Source organism: Leopardus geoffroyi, chromosome A3 (genome assembly GCF_018350155.1).
Source record: "Leopardus geoffroyi isolate Oge1 chromosome A3, O.geoffroyi_Oge1_pat1.0, whole genome shotgun sequence".
Lineage (NCBI taxonomy): Eukaryota > Metazoa > Chordata > Mammalia > Carnivora > Felidae > Leopardus > Leopardus geoffroyi.
The window spans coordinates 76500542-76516378 of NC_059336.1; the positions used below are offsets into that span (position 1 = coordinate 76500542).

The 15837-nt window shown below is 35.6% G+C and overlaps 1 protein-coding gene and 1 non-coding gene across 2 annotated transcripts in view; one reads left to right on the forward strand and one right to left on the reverse strand.

Moving 5' to 3' along the window:
• FANCL (FA complementation group L) overlaps positions 1 to 15837 on the reverse strand; it is an 85534-nt gene that overhangs the window by 31346 nt on the left and 38351 nt on the right. Inside the window, exon 8 of the mRNA XM_045446127.1 lies at positions 13742 to 13810. Within this exon, the coding sequence (XP_045302083.1) occupies positions 13742 to 13810 (69 nt within the window). The remainder of the gene's footprint in view (positions 1 to 13741; positions 13811 to 15837) is intronic.
• On the forward strand, positions 7320 to 7426 carry LOC123581833. The gene has a single exon (XR_006704045.1). It is a non-coding gene; the product is annotated as a U6 spliceosomal RNA (small nuclear RNA).

Here is a 15837-nt window from a genome sequence, read left to right on the forward strand (position 1 = left end):
GAACCTAAGGGAAAGTGGCACATCAACAATGCAAGCACTGTGAGGACCCAAAAGAAGACAGAAAGTAGCAGAGAACATGTGAAGAAATAATACCTTAAAAATCCTAATTTTGATGAAAGACATGAATATAAACATCTAAGAGATCAGTGAAGTCTAAGTAAGATGAAATCAAAGAGATCCACACCAGGACACCTTATAAACAAACTTTCAAAAGCCAAAGATAGAATCTTGTAAAAAGCAAGACGTGACTCATCACAGACAAGGGATCCTCAAAAACAATCAGATTTCCAAGAAATTTTGAAAGCCAGAAGGTTGTGGGCTGATATATTCAAAGTGCTTAAAACAAAAACAAAAACAACTTACAACCAAAAATCTTGGCAAAACTGTCCTTCATAAGAGGAGAAGAAATTAAGACATTCCCAGCTGAATAAAAGCTGAAGTAGTTCTATCATTAGACCTACGCTGCAGGAAATGCTCAAGGGAGTCTCACAGGTCGAAATGAAAGGACAGTAGACAGTAACATGAAGCCCTTGGGCAATTATAAAAGCTAGTATTATCGTAAACAATGGCTTAACACTACTTTGTTTCCTCTAAGATTTAAGAGACTAACACATTTTTATAACAATTAGTCTAAAAGCTAGCATTATTTGTAACTTTGGTCTGTAACTCTGCATTTTTGCTTTCTACATAATTTATGAGACAAATGCATTTAAAAAATTATTAGTTTGTGGTTTGGGGGCACACAATGTATAAAAATGTAACTTTGTGATAACAACTGAAAAGCATAGGTACAGAGTTGCAAAGGACCAAAGGCTGTATATGTTTTCGAAGTCAAGCTGGTATAAATTCAAGTTAGAAGGTTATACCTTCAAGGTATTAAATGTAATCCCCCTGGTAATCACAGAGAAAATATCTATTACATATACACAAAAAGGAGAAATTTAAATGTTTAACTAGAAAAATTTAACTAAGTCTAAATAAAACAGTAATGCAAAAACTAAGGGACAAAATAAGACATATGGGAAAATAAGACATATGGAAAACAGCAGCAACATGACAGAAATGTCCCCCCTTATCAGTAATTACTTTAAATATTAATGGATTAAACTCTCCAACCAAAAGACAGATTTCAGTAAGAACCAAATGTGACCCTGTACATATTCTGGCAGCTAAAATTCTTTAAGACTACTGACGGGTGACCCCTTAAATCAGTCTTATCTGATTGCTGCATGCAGGGAAAGGTTTCTCCTTTCATTTCTTTCTTGGGGGACGGGGGTTATTGCAAAAATATTCATTTTAACATTACAGGGGCCCTTTTGTTAGAGCTCCTCTACCACAGACATTAACAGGTGAGTAACATTCACATGTACTGATTGTATCCATTCACAATGGACAAAGGCATCGAATGTAAGGTAGCTAACTTTTGTCACTATGTTTTTCTTGAGTTTGTTCTTATGTTTTAAGACGTACCAGGTGCGGGGCGCCTGGGTGGCACAGTCGGTTAAGCGTCCGACTTCAGCCAGGTCACGATCTCACGGTCCGGGAGTTCGAGCCCCGCGTCAGGCTCTGGGCTGATGGCTCAGAGCCTGGAGCCTGTTTCCGATTCTGTGTCTCCCTCTCTCTCTGCCCCTCCCCCGTTCTTGCTCTCTCTCTGTCCCAAAAATAAATAAACGTTGGAAAAAAAAAAAAATAAAAAAAAAATAAAAAAAAAATAAAGAAGTACCAGGTGTGCGTTTTTACACGGAAATCTAAAGGTACCTTCAAAAATATCTGCCGCAAAAACAGTCCTTCATCATTATTTAATCATGTGTTTGTACATTTTTGTACGTTAATTTATGAATGAGTTTTTCAGTAAGAAATGGATATGCAAGAACCAAAAAAAAAAAAAAAAAAAAAAAAAACAAAAGACACACAGATTGGCTAATGGATAAAAACACATGTTCCAACTATATGCTGTCTGTAAGAGTCTCACTTTAAATCCACAGAGACAAAAAGGTTAAAAGTGAAAGGATAAAAAAAGATTATCTGTGCAAATAACAGCCAAAAGAGAGCAGGGGTGGCAATACTAATTATCAAAGCAGACTTTAAATTAAAATAGGTTACAAAAGACAAGGACATTACAGGCTCATCTTCCATATGCTGTGGGTTTGATTCCAGACCACTGCACTGAAGTGGTTATCACGATAAAGCAAATGTTGCACTAAAGCAAGTCAAATGAATTTTTTGGTTTCCCGGTGCATGTAAAAGTTACGTTGATACTGCACTGTGACCTATTAAGTGTGCAATAACATATGTGTAAAATAATGTTTTCTTATTAAAAAAAAAACACATTATTGCCAGAAAGTGCTAACTATCCCCCGAGCTTTCTGAGTCCTATCTTTTGGCCTGAAGAGGGTCTTGTCTCGATGTTGATGGCAGCAAACTGACAAGGGTAGTGGCTGCTGGAGGTTAGAGTGGCTGCACTAATTTCTTAAGATACGACAACAATGAAGTTTGAGTCACTGAGGGACTTCCTCCCCCTCACAAACAATTTCTCTGTGGCATGCAATGCTGGTTGACAGCATCTGACCCACACTGCAGTCAATTCTCTCAAACTCCACCACTGCTTTATCAACTAAGTTTCTGTAATATCTAATCCCTTGCCGTCATTTCGACAGTCTTCACAGCATCTTTGCCTGGTGTAGACTCTATCTCAAAAAAAAACAATTTCTTTGCTCATTCATGAGAAATAATTCCTTATCCCTTAAAGTTTGATAGGAGATTGAAGCAAGTCAGTCTCACCTTCAGGTTCCAATTCCAAGTCTAGTTCTCTTGATGTTTCCCCCACATCCGCACCACATTTCCACTGAAGTCTTGAACCCTTAAAGTCTTCCATGAGGGTTTGCAACAACTTCTTCCAGACTCCTGTTCATGTAGGTATTTTGACCTCTTCCCATCAATCACGAATGTTCTTACGGCATCTACATCTGTGAATCCCTTCCAGAAGGTTTTCAATTTTTTTCCCAGATCTGGAGGCTATAGGGCTATGGCCTTACACAATGCATTTCCTAAATATTAAGATGTGAAAGTCAAAATCATCCCTTGATCCACAGGCTGCAGAATGGATGTTGCATTAACAGGCATGAAAACATGAATCTCCTTGTAGATCTCCATCAGAGCTCTTGAGTGACCAGGTACGTTGTCAATGAGTAGTGACATTTTTAAAAGTAATCTTTTTTTTTCTTACCATGTTGTAAACAGATGTGATGTCTCCCAGGCTTTGTTGTTCCATTTATAGAGCACGGGCAGAGCTGATATAGCATCATTCTTAAGAGCTCTAGGATCTTCCGAATGGTAAATGAGCACCGGCTTCAACTTAAAGTCACCAGCTGCATTAGGCCTTAAAAAGGCAGTCAACTTGTCATTTGAAGCTTATGAGGCCAGGCATTGACTTCTCTCTCGCTATGCAAGTCCCAGATGGCAGCATCTTGCAAAGAATGCTGCTTTGTCTACACAGAAAATCTCTTCTTTAGTGTAGCCACCTTCATTCACTATCTTAGCTAGATCTTTCGAATAGTTACTGCAGCTTCTAGATCGGCACTTGCTGCCTCACCTTGCCCTTTTATGCTTTAGAGAGGACTTCTTTCCTTGAACCTCATGAACCAACCTCTGCAGCCTCAAACCTTCCTTCTGGTACTTCCTCACCTCTTCCCTGCCTTCACAGAATTGATAAGAGTTAAAGCTTTGCTCTGCATTAGGCTTTGGCTTAGAAGAATGCTGTGACTGGTTTGCCTTTCTATCCAGACCGCTCAAACCACTAAACAGTTTTGCTTTCTTACCATTTGTGTGTTCACTTATGTGTTCACTGGAGTAACACTTTTAATCTCTTTCAAGAACTTCTTTGCATTCATAACCTGGTTTAGTGTTTGGCTCAAGAGGCCTAGCTTTCAGCCTATCCTGGTTTTTACCATGCCTTCCTCACTAAGTTTAATCATTTCTAGCTTCTGATTTAAAGTGAGAGACCTTCAACTCTTCTCACCTGAATACTTAGATGCCATTTAGGGTTATTAATTGGCTTAATTTCAAGATTTTTGTGCCTCGGAGAACAGGACAGCCATGGGAAAGGGAGTGAGACGGGGGAAAGCCAGTATGTGCAGCAGTCAGAACACACACAACATTTATCGATTAAGTTCATCATCTTAAATGGGTGCAATTCACGGGGACTCAAAACAATCACAATAGTCACATCAAGGTTCACTGGTCACAGATCATCATAACAAATAATAATGAAAAACCCTGAAATGCCGTAAGAATTACCACAATGGACGGGGACCAGAAAGGAGCAAATGCTATTGGAAAACGGAGCCAAGAGACTTCCTCAAGGCAAGAGTCCACAAACCTTCAGTTTGTAAAAAACAAAAACAAAAGCACAAAAGAAAATATCTGTGAAGTGCAATAAAGCAAAACACAGTAAAACAAGGTGTGCGAGTACAGTAGATGCTGCCTCAGTCTAGCAAAAGCTCCAGTGTTCTAAGACTGCCCACAGAACACCAAAAGCTGTGCAATTCATGTACTATCTCCTAATTTCATGCCTTTGTTCTTTGGCTGATGCAGTTGTCTCCTGAAGTGTCATCTCCCTTCCCAAACCGAACTTCTCATGCCTCAAGACGCACTGAGCTCGAGTAACATCCTATCCAGAAAACGTGCTTAGTCACATCAAGTTAGATTATGTGCTTCTTCTCCACCTTATCACAACAGCTCATCATGACACTCAACATATTTTACTAAAATCATCTTTTTAAATACCTCTCTCCTTATCAGACTGAAAGTTAATCCTGAAAGCCTACCCTAGGTATTAGAACCTGTCTAATTCACCACAACAATGTCCGGATCCGACTCAGTGCTCCACATATTACTAGTGGAAATAAATGTATGCGACATTTAAATTGTTCCCTACTGAAAAATGTTGCTTCTTGCTTTACTGTTTATGTCCTTTTTCAAGGTTAACTATAAAGAAAGACTTGACCATGACAACTATACAATTTCATCTAATAAAGCACTAAAAATAAGATAGAACTTCCCTAGTAGACCTTTGATAAGTTAGTTCCTCTTACTTATCTTCCTAAGTTCTATGAAAGTCCAAAGAACCCTGAACTTTCCACACTAATCCCCTCCGTATAACACAAGTGGGAGGGAAAATAAGAGGATTTATTTCTTTTGTCACTTGCCTGTAGTTGGAAATGTGGGACTCCATTCGTATTCAGCACACTTATTCAGAAATTTCAGTATTTCTCTTTAACTAGCAGCCCACTGGCAAAAGCAAAGATGAATTTTAACATCCCATGTTCACAACTAGTTTATACATCAGAATTCAAATAAAGTAGTAACTACACATCTAATATTTAATATTCTATAAAAAAAAGGGGGGGGGTAAAAGCTACTAGGTAAGGAAGGTGTATTAAATACACACATCTAATTTCAGTCCCTCCCCAAAATGCACTAAAACTATGTTATCGCTGTTTTTTCTTCATGGCATAATCTCACAAAAAAACAGGGAGAACTAGACAGGCAACAAAAGCAAAATTTTGGAAGCAGAAAAAACAAAGTGATTGCTCACAGATGCAAATTCCTAAAAATATAAGAAATGAAATCTGGCGATATACAATATACACCGAAGATCATAGGTGTGTGATCAACAGATAAACAGTTATAGCATACACCATGACCTAACAGGGTCTATTTCAAGAACACAGGACTGGTTTAATATTAGGAAATCCAATAATTCACCACATTAACAGATTAAAGGAGAAAAACAATTTGATTATCTCTTTGTGTTTAAAGAGAATACACTTAATAATTTCAACTTCCCAGTCATAACAAAACTCTTAGCAAACTAGAAATAGAAATAAATTCCATTAATTATTGTTAAAGGATTTCAGTATTGTTAAAGGATTTCAGTACAAGAAATACATAGACAAAAATCTACCTAATATTAAAAACTCAGAAGTTTTTCCTTTGAGATCTAGAACAATACAAGAACGCTTGTGTTTACTATTTGTAGTTCACATTGTATTGGAGAGCTTAGCCAGAGCAGTAAAGGGGTGGGGGGGGGACGGGGAGGAGGTATAAAGATGGGAATGGAGGAAATAAAACTGTTGTTACAAATGATTGTTACAAATGATATGATTATGTTCACAGTAAATCCAATGAATTTATTGATAAATTATTAGATAAGACTTTAACAAGGCTAGTGAATAGAAAATCATTAAAGAAAACAGATTTAAATACATCAGCAATAAACAAAACGGAAGGAAACAAAGGGGAAAAATATGACTACTATACACAACCAAGAATGGCCAAATTAAAAAGTCTGAAAATACCAAGTGATAACTTGGATATCATTTTTTGCCTCTTAGCTCCAAATCCACCCTCATTATTTATCTGCTCTATGGTAATAGAAGTTTACCCTGTAAGCATGTCTCTTTAACAGCTACATGATGTTCCGCCTTATCAGTAGAAGATGCCATAAGGTTAACTGCTTACCAATTCTGGCTGTGGTGTCCTGTCCACCAGCCTTGGTCAACTTATACCTCACAGGAGTGTTTTCTGCTTGCTCAGGGACTACCAGGCAGAAGGTTGGAAGAGTCTTCTCCAAGAAATCTAACCAACCAATCAATCATTCAAAAAGACCTAAAAGGTACTGACATTTGGCATTCCTCATTACTCGATCTACTCAGATGACTCTACACGAAGGTTCACAGTTGACAGGCCCCACATACGCACTCAAAGCTTCCAAAGAGCTTTTTATAGCTGACTTTTCATCACAAGCAGATAAACGAAGATTATAAGCCTAGACAAAAAAGCAACTCAAGGAAATAGAAACGACTCAGAGGCGGAGGGGAAAAAAAAAAAAAAAAGAAAAATATTACTATCTCTGGGGAAAAAAGAATATATACCTATGAAGTGAACTCTTAGAGATGAACATGACAGGAGTAAAAAGAAAAACAAACAAACAAACAAAACACCTCAACAGGAAGGTTATGAGGTAAAGTTGATGAAATTTCCCAGAAAATAAAGCTAACAGAAAACCTAATATAGATGGCTAAGAGGAGATGTAGACAAGTGATGGAAATTGGAGGCTGAATGAGTGTTAAGTACAGACAAAACTACAGAAGTGACAAAGTAAGGTAACTGTTAACTCTAGGAATAGCAACAGCCAGGGTGACAAAGGAAAAATGAGGGTTAACTACAAGGCTCATCTCTGCATAATACACATACGTGTTCATAATAATGTAAACCCTGAAAATTAATATAATCAAAATTAAAAGATAACTATTTGGACGCTCACCTCAGTAGCACATCTACTAACATTGGAATAATACAGAGAAGATTAGCATGGCCCCTGCATAAGGAGGACACACAAATTCGTGAAACATTGCATATAAAAAAAAAAAGTAAATAAATAAAAGATAGCTATTTGGGCTGGGGCGCCTGGGTGGCGCAGTCGGTTAAGCGTCCGACTTCAGCCAGGTCACGATCTCGCGGTCCGTGAGTTCGAGCCCCGCGTCAGGCTCTGGGCTGATGGCTCAGAGCCTGGAGCCTGTTTCCGATTCTGTGTCTCCCTCTCTCTCTGCCCCAACCCCGTTCATGCTCTGTCTCTCTCTGTCCCAAAAATAAATAAACGTTGAAAAAAAAAAAAATTAAAAAAAAAAAAGATAGCTATTTGGGGAAAACAGGAAGATACGAAGTATGCATGTGTGTGGAGTGGGAGAAGAAACAGCAACCTCATCTATAGTGGAAAGTTAACAGATAAGGACTAACACAAAAACAAAATGCAGTATAATTACAAGAGCACGTAATAATACAAATAATATTATAAGGCCAAAAGGATCAGCTAAAAATTAAAAGTCACTGACTCCGCAGAAGGAGAAAAAGGTGGGAAGGTGGCTAGGAAGTACTATTTGTTCTAAAAAGCAAACAACATCAACAAAAACCCTGTAACCTAACTCTTTAAACTATGTTCTCATGTAACTGTAGTAAAAAGTAAAAACTTAAAAACAAATAGCTTGCCCATACTGTCATGGTAAACTAGGAAATATTATTTTTTTAAGTTTATTTATTTTGAAAGAGAGAGAGAGAGAGAGAGAGAGAGAGAGAGAGAGAGAGAGGGAGAGAGAGAATTCCAAGCAGGCTCTGAGCTGTCAGTGCAGAACCTGACATGGGGCTCAAACCCATGAACCATGAGATCGTGACCTGAATCAAAACCAAGAGCCGGATGCTTAACCAACTGAGACACCCAGGTGCCCCTAGAAAATATGATTTCTTAAACAAGTATTCACAGTAGCAACACATTTTTTAAATGCTTAGGTGTAAATTCAACAAAAATATGCAAAATATGGATTAAGAAACCACTGTCCCTTAAGTGAGGGACCTAAATAAATGTAAGCATAACCAGTTCCTAGTTTATGGACATGACAGTTCTTAATTTGATGGATAAACATAAACCTAACTAAAAACTAAATGATTCTAAGGAGTTCCTAGGATAAATGCACAGCATTATCGGTGATGTTTTAAAAACTAAAATATTTTGTCAAGTGACAAGCATAGTTTCAAAGCTATTATCCGGTAAGAACCCCATTCTAAATGAAGGCATTACAGGTGATTTTATATTTTCTTAAGCTTGCTTATTTGTATTTTCTGTCTCTTTTTTAGAATTAATGCAGGGTACTTTTAAAATAAGTTACTGGGCACCTGGGTGGCTCAGTCAGTTAAGCATCCAACTCTTAATTTCAGGTCAAGTTATGATCTGGGTCATGAGATCAAGCCCTGTGTTAGGCGCTGCACTGAGCGTGGAGCCTCCTTGGGATTCTCTCTCCCACCTACCCATCTCTGCCCTTCACCTGCTCATGCTCTGTTTCTCTCACTCTCTCTCAAAATAAATCAACAACAACAACAACAGTTATTAAAAAAGAAAAAAATGAAAGATGGCTAATAGATTACTGAGGCCAATATCACATTGGTACTTTTACCATATCACATGATCTCAACATTGAGTTAAGTTTCTTTGTTTTGGTCCTTTTGATGTCTTTTTAAGCATACCACTATGGCAACAAAACTGCCTTGGCAAAAGCACATTTAATTAATCAATTTAAGAGTGAACAAGAATCCAGGACTTGGTGTTCTCCAATAAGGAGAGCAAAGAAAAAAATGGAAAGAAAGATAATCTAGGAGGGCAAAAAAGGAGTAGTTGCACAGGATCCTTAGACGGGGTACGGAGGGTTTTTCCCCAGACATTGTTTATTTTAAATCAAATTTATTTTTCTCAATATCTCTGTGAAAAAGAAAAAGTTCATTATCTGCATACACATATAAACTGAGGCAAGGGGCAGTCACATGACTTGTTTGAAATTATACAATTAAGTCAATGGCTGAACTGTAAACAAAACCAACGATTCCCAACTGCTAGTCGGCTGCTCTAACTAATGGATCATGCTCCCTGCTATGTAATAGGACTGTTTCCTTTAATTATGAGTTCTTCATTCACCATCAGCTTATCAGCCAGAGGTTTCATCATTAGTTTTGCTGTTCTTGCATTCATGGCATTACTCTAAGTATATGAGACTTCTGTGATAAAAAACATAAGACCGCTACTTACCGTATCATACCAAATCTGAAAATTCTAACTGCAATGGCAAGGATACATCACCAAACCTGCACTTAATGGCACAGTTATAGATAGAACTGCAATTCTAACACCTATTTGGGGTTGATCAGTGACCTGGAGAGAATGAATTGTGTTCTTTTAGATCCCAATTTCAGTGCACTTAAAATCTTACATTACAGCATTCTATGGTCTCATTAGTCAACAAAATCCGCAAATACAACCTGGAAGTAAAAGTCCCAAAGGTAGCAGATTGTTAAAGATACATTTCGGAGCATCTGTGATGCTGGGAAGTAGACTAAGATAAAAATCATGAGATATTCTTACATTATACGCTAAAATCTACAAAAGAAAATTTATTGGGTAAACAAAGTAAATTGCTGAAAAGACGTATGCAGTCACTTGTCTTTGAGAAGCACTTTGTGTTTCTTTGGCACAGATCACGGCAGCAGTAGTAGCAGCAGCCTTGCCCTTGGTGCTGATTTCTTACTACTCTAAATGTCTCCTCTGAGCCAGAATACACTGGCTGTTGCTGATCATGCTGTGAGACACCTGCACTGGCTACTAGGCTTGTCATGACGCACAAAACCCTACCATCTTCAGCTTGACATTGTGCAAGTTATAATTATTCATCCAAATGAATATGTCAGAGCAGCAGCAGCAGACCTCTCATCAGAGCAAAAGAAAAATACATCAAAACATTATCAACCCAGCAGGAAGACAGGGACCATAAGGAAAATTACCCATTTTTAATATGGATGCCACAAAGCCATGCCTATTATTTCACAAAAAGAAAGGAAAATAAAGATCTTCCAAGTTTAAAGTCCAGAAACACTGAATCCAAAGAGGAAATGTACAAAAACAGACAAGGATTTTTTAAATCAATGATCTGGGACCTATTTACCATCTCGTAAATAGAAGTTTGCTGTTAGACCACGTTTATTTTGCTTAAGAACTACAACTGTTTAAAGATTGTTAAGAGAAAATAACTCCCACAAGCAAAATTGTTTCCAAAAAGGCAATGGAAAAAGACCATACAAAGTGGTCTGATACTGCTTCTTACGTTTAAAATAAACCTTGCCAATACTCTTATCATGTCTAAAAGACTCAAGAGTTCATACCACTGGTAGAATCACCAAAATGCTTATGATGTATTGCTATGCTCGATTCTAAAACAGGTAAATAACGTATTTTGAAAATTTTCTAAATTTTAATGGCAAATGTAAAAGAAAAACTGAAATCACCCCTAGACTTACACAATGAAGACAAATCCAAATTTTATGAGCATATACTAAATAGCCAAGTGTAAATAAGAGTCCCAGCTCCTAATTAAATGTGAAGAAAACATATAACTTTTAGAATATTAGGAAACTATCTTTTCAGAACAAGATATGAAAGATTTTCTCATTCAAGACACAAAAAGCAGAAATCACAAGAAAGAGATGATACATGGGACCACACTGAAAGTTAAACTTCTGACAGAAAAGATCATACACAAAGTTAAAAAGTATGCCACAGAAAGAAGATACATTCCATGTAACCAACAACTGGTATCCAAATAAAAAAAGGGACACTTACAATAAAAGAAAAAATTTTAAATATACAAAGATTTTAAGTACCATAATGATGATTATCAATTCTTGTTAAAAATTAAGGTCAGACTACAGTCGGACTAAGACTTGGAAAGGATTTGGAAAAGTAGGTATTACTATGCAATCCTGGGTACGAGTGTAAACTTAGACAACCAATTTGGGAAGGCAATCTGGCAACATTTAGTAATCTCAAAGAGGCACATTCCTTTCAATCCAACATTTTCACTTCTAGGCATAAGCCACCCTAAAAGTCTCCCATGTGTACAAGGAAACATAAGGATGTTCACTAGAGCACCACCTAAGAAATTGTTAACAACCCTATCAGTATGGCAATGAATAAGTTAACTGGTGGATTCATATAATGGAACTATATTAAGCATTTAAAGTAAATGTACTAAACATACAAAGACCATGGGTAAATCTCAGAAACAATGCTGCTTAAAAACTTCAGCCAGCCTATATTACAGAATATGGCATGAGCAAATGTGGCAAAAAAATATGCATGGATAGACCATGTATCAATTTCAGGAAGGTGGTTACTTCTAGAAAGGGAGAGAAGAAAAGAAAAAGGAAAAAGAGGGAAATAAAGTCTTACTTGTTCCTAGAACATTTTATTCCTAAGAGAGAGACAGAAATAAAAGATGTAAGTGAAACAAACATGACAAAAAGTTAACATCTGTCAAATCAGAGTCTGTGGATAAAAAGGAAGGTAGCCAAATTTTCATCTGTGCTTTACCAAGAATTTTAGTATCTTCTTTAATTAAAAAATAAATAGGACATTCCAGTCACTAATTAGTTCTGTCTTCTTAGAGCTAGTACAAAACAGAAAACTTGCTGTATGACCTAATTAAATCTAAAATTCATCCCATGCTTAAATGTGCAAGGCATTGAGCTGGTGTTAAGGAGCGATAGAAACTTTCAAAGAAATTACCCTCAGAGACTTCCCAGTGTATTGAAATCACAAATTTTGCTAAATGACAGAATAAGGTAAGTGCTAACACTCTTTTTGTGGAGATGCAAACTTTTTCACAGGTTTAAGTATGGGAAAAACCTGAGTTATCTACATTCAAAAACACTAGAAACTCATCAAAAGTATAGTCTTGGGATTTTTATATTAAAATATAATCTAGAGATAGCAGATCTGGAAAGAATAATACAAGCACAGTGTTATCTCATAATCTCACACATAACAAAATTTACAGAGCCAATAGGACATGTGTATTTAAAAAAAAGGAAAATATATATTTTAAAAAGAGGAAGGCCAAATAGAAAATGTACATTTGGAAAAGAGGAAAAGTTTCTTTAAAAAAAAAATCAACACAGCATTTCTTAGATATTAATAACATATATCAGAATACCAAAAGCAAATCACAGGGTATTTCCTCTCCTTTATTTTGCTGTGTTTTCTCAATTTCCATCGAAAGGAGGGAGACTTTTGTTTTTAAAGAAAAAAATTAGAAAAATCATTTTTAACATGTATGTGATTAAAAGGATATTTGAACTTATACAACACTATTTAAATCCTGTTAGGTTTTTTAAAAAAAAACTAACTACATATGCAATCACTTGACTCTGTTTTTATTGAAAACATTAAGCATAAATTTTCACTTGGCCCTATCAAAATTTCCTAACACAAATATGGGCAGCCTAGAGAGTATCTGTAAAATGTCCACAGGAATGTTTTTTCCCCCTCTTTGCATAAGAATAGAAATGTTCTCTCCATTTTGCTATCCACTGCCACAATTTACTTGGTGAAAGAAGGACCCTGCCTGTCAACATTAGATTGTTCTTGGAGTCTAACCACCACTGTCAGATCTTTAAAAATCACACACACGTCATGTTGATGATGGTGCTACTAATACCCATACCACCTTGTATCTATATAATGTTGCTGTTTACACTGCACTTCTAATTTCATCCTCTTGTTAAATTATCACCAACTTTTTAAGAAATTAAATTGACAGAAGCAGGAGCAAGAATTTCCTACATTCTTTACATGAAGTATGAATGTTCCAAAGCCCACACAAAAATATAATCTAAGTTCAGGGATGAATTATGGGAACTCCTTTATAACAATAAAAACTGAGTGGAAATGATTCGTATTTTCAGTCATAACTCATTCTCCTATGAAAAATGATTCTCTGATATTATGCCATCAATATTAACAGTTTTAGCAATCTGAAAAATCCACTCAACTTTCCACTTACTGCTCACGGCTTTATAGAGTTCTTTATGATTTAAATTTAAAGGAAAATTCCTGTCATTAGACCTTCATATTTATCTACTATGAGGCATAAACATCTCAATACTGGATGGTGGGTTTACATGTGAGGTGAGGGAGAAAGTAGATATTAACTACTAGAAAATATGGAAAAAAAGCACTCTAAAAGTTCTGTTTATAAATAAATGCTTAGGAAAAAACCTAAAAAGAAAAAAAAAAAAAAACACTCTATAACCTATAAAGGCCACTTATGATTTTTAGCTACTTAAAATAAATTTAACAACTTACCTGTGGTGTCCAAGAAACAGAAAATGGAACAGGAAAATCCACAAAACAATCTGGTGATTCTGCAGGGTACTACAAAAAAGCATAAAATCAGGTGATTTTTGCTTCTGTGTGGTAATTTCACATGAAGTATCTTAGAAAAACTGAATAGGAAAAGTTTTATTATAAATTCAAACGCATTATATATAAATATTTTGATTCTATTCTTATAAAAAATGTCAAGAGCTAATTAATAGTCAAGTTATGCTCAGGAGGTACAAAGTTTGGTGACTGGGATGCCAAAGCACTGGGTTTTGAGTAAAGAATAATGAATTAATTCAGTGTCAGGTCACCTGTTAATGTAAGCTGAGGGGAGAACCACACAGGGTCTCAGTTTCTTTCTCTTTAAAACGAGAGATTTTTCATCTTTAAAACTGATTGGTATTTAATATCCTTTCAACCTAAAATTTAATCTCAGTCTCAGTCACTATTTAAAAATGCTGTATCTGTTAAAAGAATCATGAAATGTACAAAAAATGTAAGCTATCAATTAAAAGAAGTATTTTCCACAACAAAGCAATTACTCCTAGCAAGAACATAAATAAAAAGAAGCAATGAAATGCTTTCTGGTTATTAAGGAAAAATAGAAGTAACAGCTTTAAGAAAAACCTTTTCATGGTTGATAAAGAGAAAATTAATTCAATACCTTCACACAAAAAGTGACAGTCATTAAGGACAAATCAGATGTCCAAGTTAAGAAAGACAAAGGCAATTTTTCCTAAAATCAATTTCATTATTATAGAATTGTACTACATGATTTCTGTAAAATCCAATTCTGGATTCTTGAAAGTCACATGTAATTATAAAATACTCATTTCTTTTTTCATTAAAAAGCAAAACTTACTAAGAGAAAATGAGTTTGGGGAAAACCTCTGTCTCTCATTTGAGAAAATGTTTAAAAGAAGTTTTAGACTTTCACTTTTTTCACTACTTCGCTGAATAAGCAAATGGGTTCCAAGAATTAGCACTACAGTATTTAGCACACGCCAGCCCATCCGAAGTCAATGTTTTGAAAAGAATTAACATTTAGTTATAATATGTGGTTTGCTAAAAAGAAGCTTATCAACATATTCTGATGGTACCTGACTACACAGAACTGGTAACACAAAGGAAAGTATACAGGAAATCATATAAAAATATAATAATGATTTAATTTGGAGAAAAGGAAAAAAGAAGAAGGTCAGGCTGAGACTGAGGAAGCTCTAGTACAATTCTAAATATCAGATTCTAAGTACTTCAGATTATAACTGTTATAATCACTACAAAAACGATCTGTATGCCATTTTTACAAGTCCTGTGATTATCTCAAAGTAAGTGCAGGCAGAGACCTTAACTTTCTGATTTCTAGTTCTGCTAACTTGTATGATCTTGGACAAGTCATTTAACCTCCCTGGCTGTTTGATATGTAAAATTGATGAGACGCAACTAAAAGTCTTATAACATCTCTTCCCTCTAACATGTTAAGATTCTGTAAAAATAATAATGCACACTTGAAACCTCCATGGGTCAAAAATGGAGTATCTAGTTCAATTTAAATCGCTGCTTTTTATCTCCTACTCATGCTGACAATGAACAATATCAACTCTTTAACTTAAATCATCAATCTAGGGAAGAGTACAAAGTTAATGAAATGTTTACTGTATTGAGAGTAGATGAACAAAGGAAAATAGCTGTTAATGTGGAAGTCATTTAGTACATACAGCAACATTATTTTAAAAGAAAATATGATCCTAATCCAAATAGGACTCAGTAAATAAGTATATACAGACAGATACAGAAAGAGACCTACAGATAGTTAAAAAAGAGGTTAGAATAAATTTGATATGACCCCATATCCATAAATGAGTCTCCATAGAATTTTAGAATTTGAGATAAGAACATCTTTCAAATATATTTTTATGTATAATTATGCAGACATACAAATATAATAAATTAGATTGATCTATCTGTAGGTGACTTTATTGTAGAAGTTAAATGCAAATATACTGTATGTTATATTCATGCTCAACATCGATTTTGTTTATATAAGAAACTATACATAATTGTATATAGAACCTAAA